This window comes from Hyaena hyaena, unplaced genomic scaffold (assembly GCF_003009895.1).
Source record: "Hyaena hyaena isolate Hyena2069 unplaced genomic scaffold, ASM300989v1 scaffold_88, whole genome shotgun sequence".
In the NCBI taxonomy this organism is placed as follows: Eukaryota; Metazoa; Chordata; class Mammalia; order Carnivora; family Hyaenidae; genus Hyaena; species Hyaena hyaena.
This window is the reverse complement of record NW_024080720.1, coordinates 2,538,716-2,562,825: the sequence shown is the minus strand read 5'-3', so window position 1 is coordinate 2,562,825 and position 24,110 is coordinate 2,538,716. Positions and strand designations below refer to the sequence as shown.

General features: G+C 48.7%; 1 protein-coding gene across 1 annotated transcript in view; it reads right to left on the bottom strand.

Moving 5' to 3' along the window:
• Window positions 1-1,662: 1,662 nt before the first annotated feature.
• CACNG3 (calcium voltage-gated channel auxiliary subunit gamma 3) overlaps window positions 1,663-24,110 on the bottom strand; it is an 85,909-nt gene continuing 63,461 nt past the window's right edge. The window contains exons 2-4 of the mRNA XM_039234434.1: window positions 13,855-13,938; window positions 8,155-8,295; window positions 1,663-2,750 (exon numbers count right to left, since the gene is read on the bottom strand). Coding sequence (XP_039090365.1) covers window positions 2,239-2,750; window positions 8,155-8,295; window positions 13,855-13,938 — 737 coding nt within the window. The 3' untranslated portion in view covers window positions 1,663-2,238. The remainder of the gene's footprint in view (window positions 2,751-8,154; window positions 8,296-13,854; window positions 13,939-24,110) is intronic.

Genomic DNA, 24,110 nt, shown 5'->3' with positions numbered 1-24,110 from the left:
TGGGGCTTCGGTCCCCTGGTGAGGATGTAGTCTGGGCAAGTCATGTAACCTCTCGTGCTTCAGTTTCCTCCTTGGGGAAAGTGGGGGTATTACTGGGAGGATTAAATAACGAAGTAGGTGTACAGTGCTAGACCACACCTGGCACGTGGCAGCATCAGGTGAGTGTGAGCTCTTGGGGCCATCACCGTGCCCTCTGCAGCAATCACAGCCCCAGGCGCAACAGCTTTCAGGAAGTGCGAGTGTCCGGCGTGTGCCGAAAGCACTCCAGGAAGTTGGTGTTGGCAGAGGGGACATTGACCTCTCATGCTTTTTGGTACGGAATGTTCAAAATATTCAAATGTCCTTCCCCAGTGCCCTCAGAGCCCCCCTGCCCTTCCCCCGCCGATATAGAACAGCTCCTATTTGGCTTGTCTTCCTGAAGTAGTGCTTGCTGGGGACTGAACTGTGTCCCCCTTAGCCCCCAAATTCCTATGTTGAAGCTCTAACCCTTGTCGTGATGGTATTTGCAGATGTGGCCTTTGGGAGGTAATTAGGGCTCGATGAGGCCATGAGGGTGGGCCCTGCGCTGGGATTAGTGGCTACGTAAGAAGAAGAAGGAGAGAGAGATAGAGACAGAGAGATAGAGACAGACAGAGAGAGCACCGCCCTCCTCTGCCCTGGGAAGACACAGGAGGGCAATTTGCAAGCCAGAAGGAAAGCCCTCACTATACAGGCTGCTTTTAGGCTCCAGGCTTGAGCAACAGACACTTAACAAGACAAAAAGACCCATGAAGACCATGTGGATGGACACGGCGAGGCTCCTTAAGCCACAGGCCCTAAGCCACTGACCAAGGGGCTGCTTACAACCAACCTCAGATGCCAGAAAACAAAAGGGAAAATTCCATCATCCCCATCCTCCCACACTCCACCCTGTGACTTGGCGTCACCACCTCCTGGTGCCGGAAGGACTCTGCTGCCTTGCCCGCTGCTCCCTTTGCAGGGTATTCAATAAACTCTTCTCGCTTTTGTTCTGCTTTGGGTGAATCCTTGCCTGACCCTCGTCACCGGCCTCCACCCAGTCGGGACACCCCACCTTCACCAAGAACCAAATCTGCCGGCACCCTGATCTTGGACTTCCTGGCCTCCAGAAGGATGAGCAGTAAATATCTGATGCTTAAGCCATTCTGTCTGTGGAGTTTTGTTAGAACAATGCATGCTGACTCAGGTCATGCTCTCTCTGCTTAGAATGCACCCCAAAATTAAAAATCTATATATTGATTATTTACAATGTGCTAATTATTTTATACGTGACATTTTGTTTGAGCCTCACAAATCTGTGGAGGAGAGCGCTCTATCATGTTCCATTCTACAGATGAGGGGACTGAGGCTTCAAGGTTAGGTGGACTTGCCCCAGGATCTAGAGCTGCTGATACCAGAGCCATGTGTTTGAACACTTGCCTGCCCCCAGCTAGCCTCCAGAGCTTCAGGTGAGGGACCCGTGACTCTGACATGGGTGGGGAGCACCTTGCCGGCCTCAAGGGGTGACAGCGTGGCCAGGAGACTTTCTGGTGGTTAACATGTGATGAGCAAAATTCAGCTTCCCACGCAGAGGTGAGCCAGTCCCAGGGCAGGCAGTGAGTTTGTGCGAGAAGTAGCCGGAAGAAACAGAATGCCCCGGCTTGGTTGGTTACAACAAGGCAAAACCTTTAATAACATGAGTGCTTATTACATTAGCTGCTTCGGGGCTCTGACATCTTTGATTTCTGGTCATGTTTTTCTAACACGTAAAGGTGAATGCCTCTCTCAGGGCCACCTGGGCGGTGGGTGTCCTGAGGATTTGTGTGAGTGGGCAATGGTGACAACTGCACGCGCCTGGGGAATCGGGGATCCCCCTACCCCCCCCAAGCCACCACCCGTGACTTTGAGTAAAGTCCTCTTCCAAGGAGGGAAGAATGTGGAGGTCCTTCCAGTAAAGAAGGAAGAGAGGAAAACATCTGGCACAGATACACAGAGAGAGAAATGACATCATGGGATTGGCTTGAAAAGTGGGGGAGGTCTGGAGCAGAGGGTTGGGAGTTGGGGGAGGGGGTTAGGACCCGGAGGACCAGGGGCCAAGTTTGGGAGAGGGTTCAGTCCATTTGGTTTCATTCTTTGTAAAAATAATACCATCACGAGGACCATGCCATGCAACCTCAGAGCCACCTCTGAACGCTACCCCCGTGGCTGTGCTGGGGCTGAGGCCAGAGGGCAGAGGTCAGTTCAGACGGGCGTGGTGCGCCTGTTGGCCGGATTATTATGCAGCGACTCCTTGAACTCTTTGGGCGTGGAATTGTGGAACTGTAGAAAAGCGTGGTCCCGGTCGGAGTTGAGAAGGGTCCCCATGGTGATCTTTGAGGGGTCCCGGGAGAGGGTGAACATGGAGATGTCAGTGGAAGGGATGGTGTGGAAGCCTTTGCTGATGGGGGACAGGTCTCGGGACCTGGGCTCCGTGGAGCGTGAACTTGAACGCCTCCGGAATCTATACCTGTAGGGCGGAAGGCGAGCAAAGGTGGATTTCTTCAGGAGCTCCGAGTGGGATTTGGCACGTAACTGCTGATGTTTTTCTATATAGATGTGCACGGCAACTACTCCCACGATTTCTGCGATGATGAAAGAGAAGGCCCCGAAATAAAAGGACCAGCCGTACGAGTAGCTTTTTTTGGAGTCACGTTGCCCGGGGTCTCCGGCATTGGCTGATATATAAACTATGATGCCGATGATGTTGCTTAACCCTAAAAGAAGGGAAGAGAAAAACACATCTCTTATACACCTCTGTGGTAACTTTGAGACTTGAAATATTTATAGAAAACGTGGAGGTAACAGGGAGACAGGGGAATGGATTTATGGCCGGGAAATCCCACCACTGATCATGTCTCACATGGTCTGTCTCTAGGGAAATGAGGAATTCTGCTGCTCGGTCCCAGGTGGCCTGTGTTCAGCTACAGAATACACCCTATTCCTATAGCGAGCGCCGGCGAGCTCGGAATGCATGTATTTTCCCCTACAAGCCACTCACTCCATCAAAACCCGATCTTTGGCACTAAGTCATGAGGATGGCAAAATGAAGGAAATGCAGGCCCCCCCCACCCCCGCCTCCCGAGTTCCTCACCGTGAGTAGGAGAGACTGACATGTAAATGCAATTAGAGCAAAATACAGGGAGCGCTCTACCAGAGACTCATGTAAAAAATGGTTCAGGAGCAAAGGGAGGCAGAACAGGTGCACCACCGGGGTTTGAAGACAAGGTGACATTGAATAGGGCTGAGCCAGGAGATGAAAGGCTACTGACTATGTCATGTGAGAGAAGGAATCGAAAATGACCTGCTCGGGTATTAGCTTGGGTGATGAGGTGGCATCTTGAGCTCAAATGAGAGGCAGCAGAGAGAACAGGTTTAGAGAAGAGGAAGGTCTGGAAGGCACGGATTTGGACGTGTTTATCGAGAGTCTAAGTGCAGCTGTCCGGTGGACATAGACGGGTCTATACCTGCAGTTTGGGGAACTAGTGAACCCAAGGGGGAAGGGACAGTAGCTTACTAAGACTTTTTATCCGCACAGGTGAAGATAAGGCTTTCGATTTGCTGTTGGTTGAGGAATTGGGAAGCGTGAGGCCGTTGTCCTTAGTAGACAAGGCCTGCAGACATTGGGTTAGCACTGGAAACAGTCAGAGATGAACCGATTCTCTAGGGGGCGGTAAGAAGACACAATAGAACCTGAGGACCCAGGAGCTGTGATGATCTCTGACTACCTTCCTCACATTATTGTTCCAGAGTTTGAATGTCTCTTTTTGTCCCTTCTAGGGCTTATTATCAACATTGACTCAGAGAAGTTGGTATAACGGCGGGCATCTCCTTGCCTCCAAGTCTAGGGTGGAGCTAAGTGGAGCCTGGCCCTCATTACAGTTCCTAGCTTGGCTGCTGAATAACCATATCCGGTGGCCTCCTGCAACCCCTTTCTGGTCCTTGTCTGCCCCATACTCTTCTTGTGGCTCCCCAATAGGCCATTGGCTAAGGGTTAACGCAGGGCATGACAGGGCCCACGACACTGCTCCAGTGCTGTTCGGACCTGCTGGTGTACATGCACTGGGGGGAGTTAATATGTGAGTATGATCGCCGGCCATTCTCCATCTAGGACTTGCTTCTGGAAGGCAGACTGGGGGGTCTGCTTCTGCCCGGTCTCCCCTTGCAGGCACGATCCTACGCAGGCATCCGGCAGGTAGGCAGTGAGTTCTAATCACCGAGCTATTTCTAAACGTGGGGGCTGACACGGACAGCCCCGCTCAGGCTGCAGGAAACCACAGGATGAAAAACCCCTCCTCCTTCTGGAGTGTCAATTCGGCTTGAAGATTAGTGGGGAGGACACATTGTTTTATATTAAAATGAACATGGATATAATAAGGAGGAGAGAGCAGAATTCACATGAATTTTTAAGTGTAAATGGGAGACAGACTTCAAAGACATTTCAGCTCACTGAAAGCGGGTTCCAGTGATGCCCCCTGAGCCCCCAGGGCCATGTTTTCTTTCTCCTCTGCCAGCAGGGAAATTTTGGTGGCAAAGTTTGGGAAGCCCCTAAAGGAAGCCTTTTTGGGGGAGGGGGTGGGGGAGAAGTTCAGAGAAAGACTTGGCTGTCAGACCAGGTTAAAGGAGGCAGGAAGCCAAGTGGCTTGCCGTTTATTTATAGGGCGCTTACCATGTGCCAGGCACCATGCAAAGTCTTAACATGCACCGTCTCAGTTACTACAACAGACCTGCTTTAAAAAAAAAAAAAAAAAAAGTTTCCTTTGGGGATCCTCGGTGAGCCAGTTGGTTAAGCATCTGACTCTTGGTCTCAGTTCGGGTCATGATCTCATCATTTGTGAGGTCGAGCCTTGAAATAGGCTCTTAGCTGATTGCGACAGAGGCTGTGTGAAATTCTGTCTCTCCTTCTCTCTGTCCCTCCCTTGCTTGTGCTCATTCTCTGTCTGTCTCTCTCTCTCTCAAAAAAATAGAAATAAATAAATAAATAAATAAACTTAAAACCTTTTAAAAAATTAATCCTCTTTTAAAGTTTATTTATTTATTTTTTGAGAATCTCTGCATGCAGCGTGGGGCTTGAACTCATGACCCTGAGATCAAGAGTCGCACGTTCTTCCAACTAAGCCAGCCAGGTGCCCCTAACCCTCTTTTACAGATGATGAAACTGAGGCACAGAGAAGATCTATAACTTCCCACGTTGACAGTGCTAGGAAATAGTAGAGGTGGGATTTGAACCCAGGCCTGTCTCTTGGCCACAGTGGATTTAGATTTCAGTAACAGGTTTTAGGAAGAATAAGACATAAGTGGGCAACCACTTTCTCCCAACCACTAGACTGTCCACATCTTGAGGGCAAATCTAGGCTGGCTTTGTTCATTGCTTGGACTCCATCTCCTAGACCAGAGCTTGGCCATAGCCAAGAGTGTTTACTGAATGAGTAACTACATTGAGTTGCCGGGAGATTTAAATGGTGCAATGGATATACCAGCAGCTACTATGTAGCAAGTGGTTACTGTGTGCTAGGTGCAATCTTAGGCATTTTACAGATACCAACTAATTTCAGCCTCTTAACAGCCTCAAGAAGTAGGGGCATCATTACCCCCACTTTTTAGATAAGGAAACTAAGTCACAGAGAGGTTAAGGGACTTGCACAAAGTTACACAGCTGGGAAGTAGTAGATCTGCACCATGCAGCCTGGCTTCAGAGCCCCTCCTCCTCAGCATTATGCACAGGGCCTGCCCTGTAGTAGGTGCTCAATTAAAAGTTGTTGACTGTTTGCCTGAAATTGCAGATCCTTAGAAGAGCTGAGCAAAAAAGAGCCTTAGAGAGTGCCAAATCTTCTGACACTTTCATTTTATAGGTGGAAAAATGGAGGGATTTCATATTCTTTTGGGAGATGGGGGGTGTCTAGGAATAGACCCCAAGCTTCTGGCTTCTCCTCAGGGCTTTCACTGCTACCCCTCATGTTTCCCAGTTCCCATGTGTCCGATCCACCTGCCATCTCTCACAATACCCCTTGTGAAAAAGAAGTTGCTGGTGACACACTCTTCCCTGACAATCCCCTTGGGGGACAAAATAATGATCTTCTCCTGTATGGGAAATCTGAATGTCAGCACAATGCATTATCCGCTGGGTCAGTCAGAGCCCAGGGGGTCTGGACGGGCCACCGATGACTAGAAAGTGCCTCAAAGCCACACAAATTCCCGAGTCTGCCAGTTGCTACTATCAGTCCACACAGAGTGCGGTCAGGGGCCATGGCCACCTTGGGGCTGACCGCATCCCTGTAGCAAGATGGCGGCATTCTCTCTGGTCTGCTGCTGGAGTTGGTGAAGTATAACTTCCCCATCCCTGTTCCCCAGGGCGAACAGTGGGGAAGGAATGGGGGCCAGGTCTTAGAAGGGGTAGGGTGCTGGGCTTTAGACTTTGGAACTATATTGTTGCTGCTTTTCCAATACTAGAAAATAATATTGGGGGGCACTTGGATGGCTCAGTCAGAAGAACATGTGACTCTCGATCTCAGAGTTGTGAGCTCAAGCCCCATATTAGGTATACAGAAGACTAAAAAAATAAACTTTAAAAAGAAAAGAAAATAATATTGTGCTTTATATGGTCAGCCTCTTTCCAACAACACTGTGACATGGATATAATTATTGTACAGTCAAGGAAACCAGGGTGTGGAGAGTCGGGAAGTTTCTCAAGGTTCACCAGATAGAGCCAGGATTGACATCCAGAGGAAAAGCACCCCCTTATCCACCATTTTATGTTCTCTACTGCTCCCATCCTACTAAATAGTCTGCCATCACCGGGCCGCGTTTGAAGGCCACTGCTGGAGTCGAGTCCCCTTCTCCCCCACCCCACCTGTCCTAAGCTTCTCTAAAGTATTCATCCTGAGGGCACTGATTGAGGGATGGGGTGGGAAGAGATGGAAGGAGGGTGGAAACCCAGGGGTAAGAGAGGAAGATGAGGCAGGTGGAGGAGGGATGGAAGTGGAGGGAAGAGAGAGAAGGCAAAGCATAGGACCCTTTGGTGAACTGACTCCTTCTTGCCACCTTCTGGACAGGCCAGCTATCAGTTATGAGGTCTTCCTGGAGAGCATCTGCAGCTGCTGGCTTTTTACCTTCTTCCCAGAGACGCTTTGAACGATGTGAGGATTTGAGCCCTTGGAAAGCTGTGACATGGCTCAAAGGGCCAGAGACATATGCGAACGTGCCCAAGTGAACCGGAAGGTGGACCTCGTTAAAACACACTGGACCAGTCCTTCAGGTCACAGGTCACATACGCCACATGGGCCCCCACCCTGTGTGCAAACATATACAGCTGGTTCTTGAACAGCAAGAGAGCTAGGGGTGCTGACGCTCCACACAGTCAAAAATCTGTGCTTAACTTTTGATTTTCCCGAAACTTAACGCTAATTGCCTACTTTTGACGGGAAGCCTTACCGATAGCAGTCAATGAACTCATATTTTGTTTGTTATATGAATTCTATACTGTATTCTTACAATAAAGTAAGGGAGAGAAAAGAAAATGTTATTAGGAAAATCATAGGGAAGAAAAAATACATTTACACTACTATATGCATTTACTGAAAGACCTGTTTCTAAGTGGACCCGCGCAGTTCAAACCCATGTCATTCAAGGGTCACTGTACGTAGGCTCTCTCACTAATCAGCCCCTCTCTCCCTCTGAGCTGATCCTGGCGCCCTGATCTCCTGCCTTTCTGTGATGCCACCCAAGCACGTCAGCATCTCTGGTTCTAAGTAGAGTCTTTGGCTCTTCGTTCTTTTTTTGTTTGTTTGTTTTGTTTCAGAGAGAGACAGAGAGAAAGGGAGAGTATAGGAGACAGGCAGAGGGAGGGAGAGAGAGACTCTCAAGCAGACTCCATGCTCAGTGCAAAGCCTAACGCCAGGCTCCATCCCACGACCCTGCGATAATGACCAGAGCAGAAGTCAAAAGTTGGATGCTCAACTGACTGAGCCACCCAGGCGCCCCTGGCTCTTCATTCGTCACTCAAGTGGAGTATTTTCTTGTTCTTTCCCTGGGTGGAACCCTTGAGTAGCATTGCTCTGTCCTCTCGGCCCTGGCGTGGGTTTGGTGTCTGTGAGGATCCCAGTGCCGGGGCCAGAAGCTCACCTGCAGAGACGAAAAAGATGCCGGCGCTGAGGATGACATTGTGTCTGCTTCGGTGGAACTCGCTGGCTGCCACGCAGAGCCCGCCGAAGAAGAGCAGGGTGACACTGAGGATGGGGAAGACACTGGAGGCCCTCACGGCCCCTGCGGAAAGAAGGGGACAGCGATCTACCTGCGTCCCGCCAGCCACGGGCTCCACCCACCCCAGGCATGGGTGCCCCGAGATGGGAGCGGGGGGTAACTGGCACCTGCTCAGGACAGAACCTGCATCTAACGCGGGCGTGAGACCAGCACGGGTGCTCAGGGCTCTGTACTTGATGCTAATTTCAGTCACCATCCTGAAATTCTTAATCATTTTATCTTTGAATTGTGTGTGTTTTTAAAAAATTTTTAAATATATTTTTAACTGTTTTATTTATTTCTGAGAGAGGGAGAGAGTCAGCGTGAGCAGGGGAGGGTCAGAGAGAGAGGGAAGCACAGAATCTGAAACAGGCTCCAGGCTCTGAGCTAGCTGTCAGCACAGAGCCAGATGCGGGGCTCGAACCCACAAACCCTCAAAGCATGACCTGAGCCGAAGTTGGACGCTTAACTGACTGAGCCACCCAGGCGCCCCCGGATTGTGTTTTAGAAGTCAAGTCTGACGGGCCCACCGAGCATGCACTCGGGGGCTTAGAGCCTTGACTCGTCACCTCTCTATCTCCCCACTCCCCCTTCTCCTTGGGATGGGACCGTAGCTGTCCATTCTCCTGTCGCAACCAGTGATCACTGTCACCCTTTGTTCCTGGTGGGAGCTGGGTATGGGCAGAGGGAGGATCAGGGTTCGGCACAAGTCCCAGGCACCTGTGAAGCTAGGCATTCATCCCTCAGAGTGTCTGTATGCCCCTGGGGGTAGTGTGACATTAAGTAGCAAATAAAAGATACCGTGACAGATCAAGAGAGAGAAAGAACAGGAAGAAAGAAAAAGCTTTCGCACCCATGTTTTGAATGAGGAGTCGGGATCTCCCTATGTGCTGGACCCTGGTGATTCTGTGGCCCACGTCCACGGCCCCCCTTCAGGTCACATGCCGCTCACCAAAATGCAGAATCTGCTCCCATCACATAGTACGTGGACTGGTACCCACTTAGCCACGGAATGAACAAATGAGTTTATTTATTCATTCAACAGTGTTACAGTGTTCCTACTAAATGCCAGGCGCTGTGCGGGGTCCCGGGGTACCACCAGTGGAAATGTGCGGCAACCGCAAGGGTGCAGGTGCTGCCCTCCGAAGTAGGGGCTGGCTGAGGGGCTGGCACAGCTCCCAGAGGCCCCCGAGTTAACTCTTCAGTTGCTGGATCATGGAGAGGCCCTAAGGTTCTTGGGGAGTGTTCCTATGGCAGGGGTTCCGATATTTACCCAGCCAGTATGAGGGTAATTCCTGGTGTGTCCAGACCAGAACATACCAGTTGAATAAGTTCCATGTTCACTGGTGCACAAAAGAGCTAGGGTCCCAGGCCTCATGGGGCTTACAAGCTGGTCGAGTTGACAGTCCAGGCATGGCTATGTCATTTGCAGGCCCCAGTGCAAAATGAAAATGCGAGGCCTCTTGTTCCAAAATTGTTAAGAATTTCAGGATGGCGGGGCGCCTGGGTGGCTTAGTCGGTTAAGCATCCGACTTCGGCTCAGGTCATGATCTCATGGTTCGTGGGTTCGAGCCCCGCATCAGGCTCTGTGCTGACTGCCAGCTCAGAGCCTGGAGCCTGTTTCAGATCCTGTATCTCCCTCTCTCTCTGACCCTCCCCTGCTCATGCTGTCTCTCTCTCAGGAATACATAAAAAGCATTAAAAAAAAACAAAATAAAAAAAGATTTCAAGATGGTGACCGGAGAGCAGTGAACACCAAGGGGCTCTTGGAAGGGCCGGCTCTTGTGCAAGGGCAGCGGAAGCCAGACTTGAGCTGACCATGGTTGGGACTGGGTGAGAAGCTGTGGGATTTAAGATATATTTCTTTTTTCGTTTTATTTATTTATTTAGAGAGTGAGCAAGCAGGGGAGGGGCAGAGAGAGAAGGAGAGAGAGAGAATTCCAAGCAGGCTCCAAGCTGTCAGCATGAGGCCAGATGTGGAGCTTGAACTCACAAACCCCAAGATCATGACCTGAGAAACCAAGAGTCGGATGCTAACCGACTGAGCCACGCAGATGCCCCAGGATGTGATCCTAGGATGAAGCCACCAGTATTGGCAGTGCGTGGTGGAAGACAGAGGAGCTGAGAACCGTGCCTATGTCTGGTGCTCTGCCGCTGAGCTCAGGGTGGCATCCAAAATGCCTGGGGCGTGTGCAGGTGCAGCAGTTGAGGGTAGGGGGTGGGGGCAGTCACAGCAGGAAAGGTGTGCGTTTATTTTTGCCCTTGAAAAGTTCAAAGTTGAAGGTTCAAGGCTTTTAAGCCCCTTATTCATGGTGACCCAACTCCTGCTGATTCTATTTGCTGCTGCACGGAGGTGCTTACGTGTCGACGGCCAAGCTCTTTCTACAACTTAATCTCATGGAAAAGTTTTCTGAAAGTTTGGTAGCCGATTTAGCAACAGGGTTGCCTGGGAGGGGAACTGGAGTAGAAGTGCGGCGAGGGTGTGAGGGCACATGGAGGTGAGGTTCTCGTAATGAGAAGAGAATGAAAGAGTGCTTGCTTTTGCTTAAAGACAGCTGTCCCAATATTCAGCACCGGGGGCTGGGCAGACCTGGGCCCCATAACAAAGTCCCTCCCAACACTTTGCTTCCATGGTGAGGTTCTGGGAGAGGCTGAACCTCTGCTTCCTTCAGCCCCCAGCTCGAGGGAATTCCTGGGGAGGGGTCTCTGGAGTCCTGGTGGGCACATGAGCCCGGGTGCAGGTACAGCTCATTGACACGTATTGACACGTATGACTTATGGGCTCCCATTTGGACCCTCAGCCTGAGACCCCACAAGTATCAGGAGTCGATCTGCCTCCAAAGGTTTCAAGTGAAACTTGTGAACAAACCTTTAAGGCCTTCATTTGCATTGTGTCTGGGCAGGAATTGCTCGAATATTTAACATGATACGTTTAATTGATTAAAAGAGTTGTTTAAATTAAAAAAAAATTCAAAGTATGATTAAGTTGTGATTATGCACAAAGGAAACAACTGGAATGTTTGAAGCCATTGAATTGCGTTGGCTATAAAAATGCAGCTTTGAAAGGTGGCTGCCAGTAACCACGTGGCAACCAGCTGGTGGCCAGACTCACACTTTACCCCACAAATGAGATACAGGGTTGCAGGTGTTTCTGCCTCTGGACAGCAGCCATGGTCACCAAGTCCATCTCATCCACTCCACTTTCATTTTAGCCCAGGGGACACGTGGTGGCTTCAGAACAAAAAGGTTTTATTCCCCCGTTACTTCTTTCCTCTACTGTTCCTCCTCCCCAAACTATCTAGGGGTAGGTGAAGGTCAGAGACCCTTGCAGCAACAGGACCCTGGCTCAGTGTGCTGGGACAGCGGGACATTCGTGTGCTCATAAAAGCCTCTCCGTAACCTTAGTCTGGTTCTGTGGCTCATGGTGAAGCGTGGGTGGACCGTGGGATTGGGGTGAGGATGCCCACATTCTTACAGGGAGCAAAATATTCTGTTGGAAAAGCAATCTACCTCTGGGAAGAACTTAAATCAGTTTTGCAAGTTGTGAAATAGAAGCTATAGCTGTATTTCACCTCCAGCAGGGCAAACATCACTATGTTTCATTAAGCAGGAAAAAAAAAAGAATGAAAACCCATGGGTATGCAGTAAAATCTCACTGGGGACGGCGTTAAGCCATTCTTCTGAGCAGGTCCATGTACAAAGCTACACCTCTAAATGTGGCCTGTATTTCCCATGCCAAATGTTTCTGCTGCTGGTACAAATTCTAGTAGGCATTTGGATAAATCCTACTGCAGAAAAAGAAATGGTTATGTTTACGTTTTAAAATTTTCTTTTTTTTTTAATGTTTTATTTATTTCTAGGAGAGAGAGAGAGACAGCGTGAGCAGGGGAGGGTCAGAGAGAGAGGGAACGTTTTAAAAATTTCTTAATCGACCCCACTACCACTTACACTGTGATGTGGTTCGAGGCTCATACGCAGACTTACAGTCCATCTGCAGACTAACGGGTGTGAGCAGGGCTAAAAATGGTTGTAATTTAAACACCATTCTTGAGCTAGAAGTTGCAAACATAATCTGAATAGGACAACTTATTGAAGTTTTTATTATTTAATTTTTAAAGTTTATTTTTGAGAGAGAGAGAGAAAGAGAGAGAGAGTGAGCAATTGGGGGAGGGGCAGAGAGAGAGGGAGGCAGAGAATCTGAAGCAGGCTCTGTGCTGACAGCAGAGAGCCCTACTCAGGGGTCGAACTCCCAAATCTTGAGATCACGCCCTGAGCTGAAGTCGGACACTTAGCCAACTGAGCCAGCCAGGTGCTCCTCTTGAAGTTTTTATTTATTTATTTATTTATTTATTTTAAATGTTTTTTTATTTATTTTTAGGAGAGAGAGAGAGACAGCGTGAGCAGGGGAGGGTCAGAGAGAGAGGGAGTCACAGACTGAAACAGGCTCCAGGCTCTGAACTGGCAGTCAGCACACAGCCCGACGCGGGGCTCGAACCCACGATCCGTGAGATCATGACCCAAGCAAAGTCGGACGCTTAACCGACTAAGCCACCCAGGCGCCCCTTGAAGTTTTTATTTATAATAGTCATTTAAGAAACCCTTACATTTAACATTCCCTAACAGTAAATTTAGTCAATGCCTTTGAAATTCCCTTTGCATGAACTTGACACACATTTTTGCTGAAGAAGTTACATTTAGATTACGTTAAGCCCCCAGGTCTCTCTGTGCCTAGGTCAATGTCAGGCCCCTATTTGCAGCTGGGCTTTGCTATTGCTTGTCTTGTGCCACAGAAAAGAGCTAGCCCACATGGCCTTATGATTGCGTATGGAGCCCTGCGCTGAGGGTGATGTGCAAGAGCTTATTTAAATTTCTTGAGCCTGTCACATAGATGACATTATCATCTCCATGTCTGGCTAGATAAAGATGGTTGAGAGATGGAAAGGTTAAGCAGTTTGACCCAGGTTTAATCCAGCCAGTAGGGAGTCAAACAAGGGTAAAAGCCCAGCAACCTCGCACTAAAGGTCTACCAGAACCCAGAAACCTCGCACTAAAGCTACCATGCTCTGCTGCCTCCCATGTGCTGCCTTCGTGACAGTCCCATGTCAGATCCAGGTTACCCACCTTGGGACAACCCCAGCGAGATACTGGCCCTGACCCAATAGGATTGAAACTGCAGAGAGGTGAACTTGGATTTGCATTTACTCTCCCAGGGCTTGCCCCTTAGCACCTCACCCATTAGCACCTCACCCATTAGCACCTCAACTCAACTCTCTCCGGAAGGTGAAAACTTGTGTTCTAGTTGGAGAAAATTCCTTACATTTTCTCCTAAGCAGACTAAAAAGAACCTTTCAGTTTTGACTCACTTACTTTTCCCCTTTCTATTTCTAGTTCATTTACATTAAAGAGACTTAGATATCAGAATCACTTGAATGTCTCTGTCTAGTAGCAAAGGTCCCCAGAAGCCCCTTTGGAGCATCCATTTCCAGGGGCAGGCATTGAGGAGCCTCAGGGGCAGCTGGGTGACTGCAGGGTCGCCCTCCCCACACCCCCCTCCCCAGGGAGACCCCAGGAGTGGAAACTTACGCAGGAGGTACTCTGCTGTGTCCTGTTCATAGTCAGCGTCTTCAGGGAAGTGGTCGATTTTCTTGCACACTCCTCGGAAAGCCCCTGTGGAAACAAATGTGGGCCTGAGCTGGGTGGGGGAGGAGCCAGAGCCTCTAGGGTGAACCTAGGTCCTCAGCCCTACGGTGAAGATCCTTCCATAGTGTTGCTGGCTGTGCATATTGTTGGCCTGTCAACATCTGTCCTGGGACACAAAAGATAGACCAATAGAGGAGGGGGGGGGGAGAAGAAGAAGCAGTAGCAGCAGAAGACTTAACTTTTTTGCTTCCTAGATTTTGCATGATGTTGAGATCTACTGAGAAGGGCAAATAGCTATGAAACACAATCATTCATCATGAGGACTATCTTGCTTTATTTCTGCCCCCATTTGGTGAGCGGAAAAAGGAGAAGGAAATGGAGTTTGTGTGTATTAATTTTCCATTTTACTGATGAGGAAACTGGGCATGGGAATTTTGCCTGAGCTCACACGGTAAATAGAGGAGCCAGTGTTCCGATCAAGGTCTGCTGACTCCCAGGTGTCCCACTGTCCCTGATCCTGCTCATATCTGACAGAGGACTGTCCCCTCAACCCTTCCCTTCTCCCTGCCGTGCTCGGCCCACATCTTTGGGAGACATGAAATGAACAGGTGTCTCTTGCAGAAACTGTCAGCATTTGCTTCCTTTGTTCTCTTTAAGAAAGGTGTTTATTTATTTGTTTGAGAGAGAAAGAGAGTGGGGGAGGAGCAAAAGAAAGAGACAGAGAGAAAGAGAGAGAATCCCAGGCAGGCTCCATGCTGTCAGTGCAGAGCCCGACCTCACGAACCCCTGAGATCATGACCTGAGCGGAAATCAAAAGTTGGACACTTAACCGCCTGCGCCTCCCCAGGCACCCCTGATATCAGTATGACTTCAGTCATTTTGGGTGTTTGATAGTCATTGTGAGTATTTGCTAACTAGCCAGTTAACCAATCTCTGGGACAGTTAATGGCTGTGCCAATTCCTAAAAATGACGGCACTTTCTGAACTCCTCACCAAAACACAGCATGACATTATGCATCATTGTTCTCATCCCAGTCTGAGAATGTGGCGTGGAGGGGAAGGGCGGCATGGAGACGAGGGGCAGTGTGGTGTCAGGGAGAGCAGACAAGGTTTGGGATCACATCTTATATTCTGGCCTTACATTTCAGCACAGTTACTGCAAGGATTCAATAAAGCTGTATATGAAGTGGAGATAATTTTTGCAAAACTCCAGGCCTGTCATCATACCATCTAGTACGTGTTAAATGCTCCCAAAGGGCCAAGCACAGAGCTGAAACCTCACATCCCTTCTCCCATTTACTCTTGTCTGTCTCCCTGGGAGGTGGGCGCTATTAATCCTGACATTTGATGATGAGGCAACCCAGATCACAGAAGAGACTGAGGTGTCACAGCTGGAGAGGGGAAGAATCGATATTTGAATCCAAGCTTCAGAGCCTGTGGTTTTCACCATTAGACGTTGAATAGTAGCCATTATTATTATGTCAATTACTATCTTGTAATAATGAGTGCCATGCACTTAACTCCTGCTACAAGTAGGCTCCAAGCCAGAGGCATTTCCCAATAAATGCGATGCAATATGTAGAACATCCCCTTAGTTCTGATTCTCAGCACACCAAGCAGAGTGGACTCAGAACCAAGGAGGGCTTCTTGGAGAGAAGACTTGCAGACTCAAGGAAATTCTTCAAAGAAACACAAAGTCATAGCTTCTTCCCTGATATTGAAAGAAAAAGCCTTCATTTTTTTCTTGTTCAGACTTAAAAATTTTTTTTTTAATTTTTATTTTAGAGAGAGAGAGTGAATGGGGGAGAAGGGCAGAGAGAGAGAGAGAGAGAGAGAGAGAGAGAGAGAATCTTAAGCAGACTCCATGTTCAGTGCAGGGCCCGATGCAGGGCTCAATCTCAGGACCACGAGATCATGACATGGGATCATGAGCTGAGCCGAAATCAAGAGTTGGACGGTTAACCCACCGAGCCACCCAGGCACTCCTTTTTCATGTTTCTTGTTTAGATTTTAGAGTTCCATTCACATATTCCTGTTAGTTTTTAAACCCCATTCCCAGGGTGCCTGGGTGGCTCAGTCAGTTAAGCGTCCAACTTCGGCTCAGGTCACGATCTCATGGTTTGTGGGTTTGAGCCCCGCATTGGGCTCTGTGCTGACAGCTCAGAGCCTGGAGCCTGCTTCAGATTCTGTATCTCCCTCTCTCTGACCCTTTCCTGCTCACACTGTCCCTCTCTCTCTCAGAAATAAATAAAACATTAAAAAAATTTAAAAAAAAAACAACCCATTCCCTTCCAGGTAGCTGAATAATAAGTCACAGTAAGTCACACATGCTGAGCCCATGTCCTGTCCTGGGTGCCAACCTAACTCCTTTACATGCTTTATCGTCTTTAGCTCTCAAAGCTGCCTCATGAGGTACCTGGTATTATGATCCCTTTTTACAGGTGAGAAAACTAAGGCTTAGTGAAGTGAATGATTTCGTCAAGGGACACAGGCATAAGCGGTATTGTCGTAAGTGGCATGCTCAAATAAATGGAAGTCAGCCTGACTCCAAAGCCAGAGTTCTTTTTTTAAATTTTTAATGTTTATTTATTTTTGAGAGAGAGAGAGACAGCATGCATATGAGTTGGGAAAGGGCAGAGAGAGGGAGACACAGAATCTGAAGCAGACCCCAGGCTCTGAGCTGTCAGCACAGAGCCCGATGCAGGGCTCAAACTCACCAACTGTGAATTCATGACCTGAGCTGAAACCAGGAGTCAGCTGATGGAGCCCCCCAGGCAGCCAAAGTTCCTAACCACTGTTGAGAATTGCACTCTCTTCCCCACATTGAGAACTGCCGCAACATCTTGTGCCTGGGGCTTTATGACAGTTTTGTGGTCTATCCGTAGCCATTGAGTGTGGCAATGCATTGCACCAGTGAGTGATTTTTTCTATCAACCATGTTTTTTCCCATAATCTACATTGGGGGCCATCCAGCAGGGCCAAGGTGGTGGTTGTGGGGTCACCTGTGGTTAGTTGTTTGACATACACCACAGAGGCTTCAGAGGAAGAGAAGTTTCAGCTGAAGATGGAATGTGAGCGTTACTGAGACAGGCCAGTCGGACCCACGTGGGAATAAGGAGCTCCGCATGTGTCTGCACCTGCTTGTAAAGCGGGCCTTACCCGAGGTGGTTCACACCTGGAAACTAGAGCTTAGAGCCAGCAAACACCGGAAGCTTCCGGAGAAACGGTCCCGGGATTTAGGGTCTAATGCAGTCCGCCCCGTTCTTGCACAACCCAGGAGCTAAGAATGGTTTCTGCATATTTAGATGGGTGGTGTGGGGGGGGGGGGAAGCCCAAAGAATACTGTTTCATGACATGCAAAAAACTATATGAAATTCAAATTTCAGTGTCTGTAAATAAGATTGTACTGAAGCACAACGGTGCCTGTTTGTTTATGGCTTCTATGCTATAACGTCAGGGCCGCCACTGTGGTAGAAACAGCAAGAACAAAAATATTTACTATCTTGCTGGGGAAGATTTTGCTGACCCGTGGTCTAAAGACCCCTGTCCTGTGAGGTAGCACACACACACAAAGGCCTGGGCCTTCTGGGGACTCGCAGAGGACATAATCCCAGCTGGTTCTTCTACAGAAGATAAGGTCTAGGCCAAATCTGGGTCACGGAATGTTCTGTTTGCTGTGTTTGCTTGGTTTGTTTTATGTTTTTACCTGCAGTATTTTAATGCCTATTTTGATGTATTTTCTAAAAAAATCCAACATGTTGCTGCAATTTAAAATGCAGGGTATGTCACATAAAAGCGTCATTTGGAGCTTCTCTTAAAAAACAGGGATCTCTGTCCCACTTTTCCGTGGGAGAACAGTTCCCTGTAGCCCCAGCCCCCTGGAGACCAGGAGCGAACTTCCCAGCTGACCAAACTCCCCCTGCCGCCCCCACCCAGCTCTATGGCACTTGAGGTACCTGTGGCACATTACCTCCCCCAGCCTCAGTTTCTTCTTCTGCAGGATGACGATAGTAATAATAACGTCATGGGAATTAATGGAGCCCGTAGCCGCAGACAGAGCGTCGGCTGGTATTCTCAGCACATACTCTTTTAATCAGGCAATGACGTAAACCACTTAGTACAGCTCTTGGCACATAGTAAGAGCTCAATAAATTATAGCTATTACTACCATTGGTTTTGGTAGGTATTTTAGGACCAGAAGAGACACATTGGTGCCAGGTTGAGATTTAAAAAAGCAATCTAAAACGAAAGGGAATCAAGAATTTCCCTGAGGAAGACTCCACGCTGAAAAGGAAGCTGCTGGCATCACGAGTCATCAAAAAGTGAACTTGGCCATTCATGCAAGGAGCATATTGCCAGCTCCCTGAAATAACCACTATTTAGCATTTCTGTATATTTCCTTCCAGACTCTCCCCCCACCCCGCCCCGCCATGCTTTCACACACAAATGGTTTTATAAAATTGAGATCATGCTGTTCTTCTCACTTACATTTTCTCAGGAGTATTTCCCCCTATCAGTAAATCTAAGAAAAACAGGAAGGCGTTGGACTTGCCCATGAACTGTCAAGGCTGGAACCAAGAAAGATGTTGAAAGCATACTCCCTGTAAGGATGAGGTCAGGACACAGAGACAAGCACTACCGCGGCACAGTTTAAGCCAAGGCCCTGGGGCAGAGAGAAGCAGAAAGCAGGAATGCGGTAAACCAGGGGGAGGATCGGTGGTGGATGGCGTGGGTGCAGATCCCGTGGTTACAGGGGAGAATCAATGGGAATGCGGGGTAGGGCAGGTGTGAGAGCTAGGCTGTGGGAACCCGCAGACCACAGGACCCCGGGAAGAGGTCTGGAATGGAAGACAGAGCCGGGGCAGGTTTCCGGGTGTGTTAAAGTGAATCAGTTGCAGAGACTGGCTTTCTGGTGAAAACAAGCCTCATCTTGCGTGGAAAAGAATCTGCTAGTGGTTCATCTCTGGCTCAGCTGACGGAAAAACATGTCTTCCGTAAGAGGAAGGGGACTTCCTTTCAACCAACAAGCCTTCTGAAAGGTCAGACCCTAGAAATATTCCCATTAAAATAAAAAACGAGGGGGCGCCTGGGTGGCTTAGTCGGTTAAGCGTCCGACTTTCGCTTGGGTCATGATCTCGCGGTTCGTGGGTTCGAGCCCCGCGTCGGGCTCTGTGCTGACTGCCAGCTCAGAGCCTGGAGACTGTTTCAGTCTGTGACTCCCTCTCTCTCTGACCCTCCCCTGCTCACACTGTCTCTCTCTCTCTCCTAGAAATAAATAAAACATTAAAAAAATAAATAAAATAAAATAAAAAATGAGGTAAGAACGCCCACCATCGCTTCTGTTATTTACCACGATTCTACAAGTTCTAGTTCAAGAAGAAATAAAGCAGAGTTGCGAGTAACAAGCAATAGAGAAAAATAGGACAAAATTATCATTTTTTTCCCCAGGTGAGAAAATAGTCTACTTGGAAAGCTCAGGGCAATTTGCTGGACAAAATATTAGTATGAATGAAAGAGCTCAGTCAGGTGGCCTCTGCTAAGATATTAAACCACATAAGAAAGCAGTAATAATTAAGTCATTGTGGCACTTATGTTTAAAGAGTAACATTGATGAGAATGTTTGTCAATGCAGAGAAATATTACAAGGGAAGTAAGAAGCAGTCCACTATCCCGTGCTCAGATAATCCCTGTTAAAGGAAAAGAATAGAGGTATACAGGGGCACCCGGGTGGCTCAGTCGGTTAAGTGTCTGACTCTTGATATCAGCTCGGGTCACGATCTCATGGTTTGTCTGCTTGGGATTCTCTCTCCCTCCCTCTCTCTCTGTCTCTCCCTGACTTGTGCTCGCGCTCTCTCTCAAAACAAAGTAAATAAACGTAAAAAAAGGACATATTTATAAGTGGAGAATTCAGACAGTATATACAGAAAGGCACAAGGTTCAGAGAGAAAGCATCTCCCTCATCCCCTCAAATTCTGTCACCTGATAGCTTAGTAGAATGATTTCTGTTAACCAAATGTTGAGTGAAATCACGTCTACGCTGAGATCTGAAGGGTAAGTAAAAGTTCATCAGAGTCAGGGAATCCTGTTGCCCCAGGCACAGTACCGTGGCGTGAGTGTTGTCGGGAGGGAGAGGAAAACTCATTTGGGAACTCAGAGTCGCTGCGGGTGTTGCGTGCATCAGTGGCGGCTGGTCTGGGAGACAGAGGCAGAGGTTGGGGTGAGTGGCAGTAAGGGGGTGGCAACCTGGGAGAACGCAGCTCTGACATCTGGGCTGTGAAGACTGGTTGGTTCGAACTTTGCCCTCCCTTCTTAGGAATTCACTAGTGGCCAAGGCAGAAGATTCTGGTCCTAGAACTGACATTCTCACTGGGGAGTGAGTCTACAGACTATATCAATGAACAAGATCCCTGTGCTTTGAAGGACACAGAAGAGGATGTCAGGGTGACTAGGCCAGGGGTGGGGGCAGATGGTGAGCAATTTGGGGCAGCGTGGTGGTGGTTGGGGGAGGGGATGTTTGGGCTCTGACCTGCATAAAGAGAAGGAGCCAGTTATGTGAAGAGGCAGAGAAGGCTTTCCAGGCAGAGGCATGGGCTCTGAGGTGGGAATGAGCTTCGTTTGTTTGAGGAACAGAAGGGAGCCCAGAGGGTGGGTGGGGGGAGGTTAAAGAAGGCCTCTTGTGGCAGATTTACCGGATCAAACTTTAGTGAGAACAAGCCTAGACCACCTGCTGTGCCAAGTTTGGGCAAGAGCCAGATAGAGCTTTTCTGGGTCATCTTAAGACAGCTCCGCTCAAGCATTTTTGGCCTCAAGTCCAGAAATACTGGACACAGAGCGGACAGACCTTCTCAAGTTTGCAGTCCTGAAGGGAGGCCCTGAGTGGGGGCAGCAATCTGCTGGATGTGCCTCCTCTGGCATCAGCAGGACCTCAGGTGGTCTTTCACGAAGGACCCTCCCCATCTGCCTGCTGTGCGCAGGGTGCGTAGCCCACGCTGACAATCCTGGGAGAGGATGTGGTGGCTGTGGCACCTGCGTTCCCCAACCTAATAAAGGGGCATCACTTCCGAGTAGTCTCTGGATGGTTACCCTGTGCTCAGAACGAGGGTGGATACCCCTAACCGCCCCTCTCAGCTCAGCGCCAGTGCCCAGAATGTGGTCCAGCCCAGAAACCCTGCCAACCCAGTGCTCGGACCTTGGCACCCATCTCAGCCAGCAGCCCATCTGGGGAACCCAAATTTCAGGCCCCCAAAGTGCAGCTCAGAGCTCAAAACCAAGGCTCACTGGAGATTGGAGCTCTCCATCCAGAAACATAGGTCTTTTGTTAGGTCCCTATCGTGATGACTTTGCCTTAAGGAATCAAAGAAGGAACAAACATCAAGTTTGTTTACGCACCAGGAATACTTAAGAAAGCAAAGTAACTGTCTGATTATGAAAATGTTTGGGTTCTTGGTATTACAGGAGAGCTTTAGCACAGAGGATAAAAATAGTTTAAAATAATGGTTTTTCCAAAGGGGCTGCATGTTGGAACTTCCGGAGTGGAGGCTGGGGTGGTTGGAAGATATTGGGGCTCTGTTTTACCCTCAGAGATCGTACTTAATCCATCTGGGCATCTGGAGTTTTCTATTTTATTCTTATTTTTTTAATGTTTGTTTCTGAGAGAAAGAGAAAGAGACAGAGTGTGAGCAGGGAAGGGGCAGAGAGAGAGAGATACACAGAATCTGAAGCAGGTTCCAGGCTCTGAGATGTCAGTGCAGAGCCTGATGTGGGGCTCGAACTCACCAACTGCAAGGTCATGACCTGAGCCGAAGCTGGACGCTTATCTGACTGAGCCATCCAGGCATAGGGTTTTCAAAACTCCCCAGATGAGCCCAACTGTTCAGCCAAGGTTGATAACCACCCCCTTTCAGGTGAGTCCATTTGAAAATAGGGGCCTTTATTTCATAGTTAAGAATGAGGTTCAAAGAGACGCTTTCATCTTTATCTTGAAAATGAAACGATCATTTATGAGCATATATTTGTTTTGTCTTATCTCTTCCAACTATGTGCTGGGATGAACAAAAAGCAAGCTGTGTTGATTTTCGGCGGGAAGAGAACATAATTTTTTTCTGATAAAATCACATGAGAGAATGTGAAATCCTTCACTTTCCCAGCTGGATTATAAAGTCTGACTCTCCCAGTAGGATCATAAAGTAGGTCCTTTTGGCAAAAAATATTTGAGTACGTCATCATCTTCTCAAGAGCTTCTCTTAATCCTTTGATATTCAAATCACGGGATGTGCACTAGCACATCATTCTTCTTGTTGATTTTTTTCCTCCTTCCATTGCTAACGGGCGTCCCTCTGCCCAGCTCCTGGGGCTCCCAGCTGGCATATCACACCACTCCTCATGTCCATTCCATGAAGCTCTGTGGATTTTGCTAGATATGCAATCTCACTTTGCAATCGTTTTTGCCTCTATTTGCGTTGCATTGGATTGTCCCATGTTGACAAGAGCTGGCAGTCAGAGAGAGGCTGCCAGACAAAGGCCGTGAATTGCGGGGTATAGAATGGGGGTGGGGGTGTGGGATGGGGTGGGGAGGGTGTTCTAGTTGAGCCTGGTTTTATAAGTGGTGAGACCATTCTTGCACATATTCCCGTGAAGATGGAGTTTGCTTGCTTGTCCATTCAGCTGAACATATGCGGGGATTTGGGTAATGAACTCCTGGATAATGGGGGCCCTGAACTGACCTGGTCTATCTGAGCATGTGGAGTATAGCGATCACGGCTCACAGCTTCTAATAAGAGAACCACAGGAGCGAGTGAGTTCGGGAGAAAGAAAGATCCTCTTTGATGTTACTGAACTGCTGACGGTGTACATTCCGATTCACTCGTGTTCAATGAAGGTCTGTCGAGGTGCCTGCTTTGCATTGAGCTCTGTCCTGGGCACTTGGGGGTTTATCAGCGAACTAGATAGACTAGGTTCTGGATCTCAAGGCTGTTATGTTCTAGTGGGGAGACACCTACAGTGAAGGAAGAATAGATACAAATGGTTCTGTAAAAAGGAAAAGGTCATTTCAAATAGTGATATGTGCTATGAAAATTATAAACGTGGAGTCTATTATTTTGACTCAGGGAGGGACAATCATGAGATTGGGTGGACAGGGAAAGCCTCTCCGAGTAGGTGGTGTGAGTGACAAGAGGAAGCCAACCACGGGGAGATTTGAGAAGAGCTTTCTAGGAAGAAGGCATCACATATGCAAAGGCCCTGGGGCAGGATAATGCGTAGTGTGTTTCTGGAACCAAGAGAAGTGATGCAGAGTGAGTAGGGGGAGAGCAGGTCCATGGAGGAGTGAGACGATGCTTTAAGCCACTAAGAAATGCAATCTGATTTATAGTTTAAAAGATCTCTGGATGCCAGCGGCTTTCAGAGGAGCAGGGATGGAGTGCACCTTCAGAGGAATCATTGAAAGCCACTGTGAACGCTTTGAAGAAGTAACTGGCAATTGGGGGTGGAAAGGCAGGCCACCGAGGACAGGAAATTCAGCCAGGAGAGGGAACTGTGGGTGTTACCTGTCTCCTCTGTACCTAGCTGGTAGCCTGCTTCCTTCCAGAGGGGCCTGGGAAAGTTGGACCCACCTGAAAGTGGATCTGAAGGTGAAAGAATAAACTGGACCTTTGTTTTTAAAAAGCGCGAGCCTGGGCCTCTTACCGGCTGCACCAGTTAGAGTCTGAGCATCTGTGCTTCTTATCAGATGCCTCAGATTCCAGCGCCTCAGAGTCTGAGAGCCACACCCTCCAGCCAAGTGGACGCAAGGTCGTTGTCACGCACACAAAGGACTTGGCCTCTGCTTGAGACCTTGGCCGGAGGTCGGGGAAGGTAGGCTCTGGAGTTTGTAGGCTTTAAGGGCAGCGATTCCCTCTTACAAGATCTGAGGGTGGAAGAAGCTGAAAACACAGCAAGTCTTCCAACAGGTGAGCACCACACAGCCCGTCCCTGGCTGTGGGCTCAGAGCACACCTGTGCCTTGAACTTGGCTTTCACATTCACCAGCATCAGTGGATTTCGGCATCATTCCCAAACGCAGCCCCGCACATGATCACGGAGACACAGTAACATTTGAGGGACATTCAGTGAACAGCTTCCAACCTACCCCTCATGACCGGACCCCTCCATTTGCTCTCTAACTTCCGTATGTCACATGCAAATGCTACAATTACAATACAG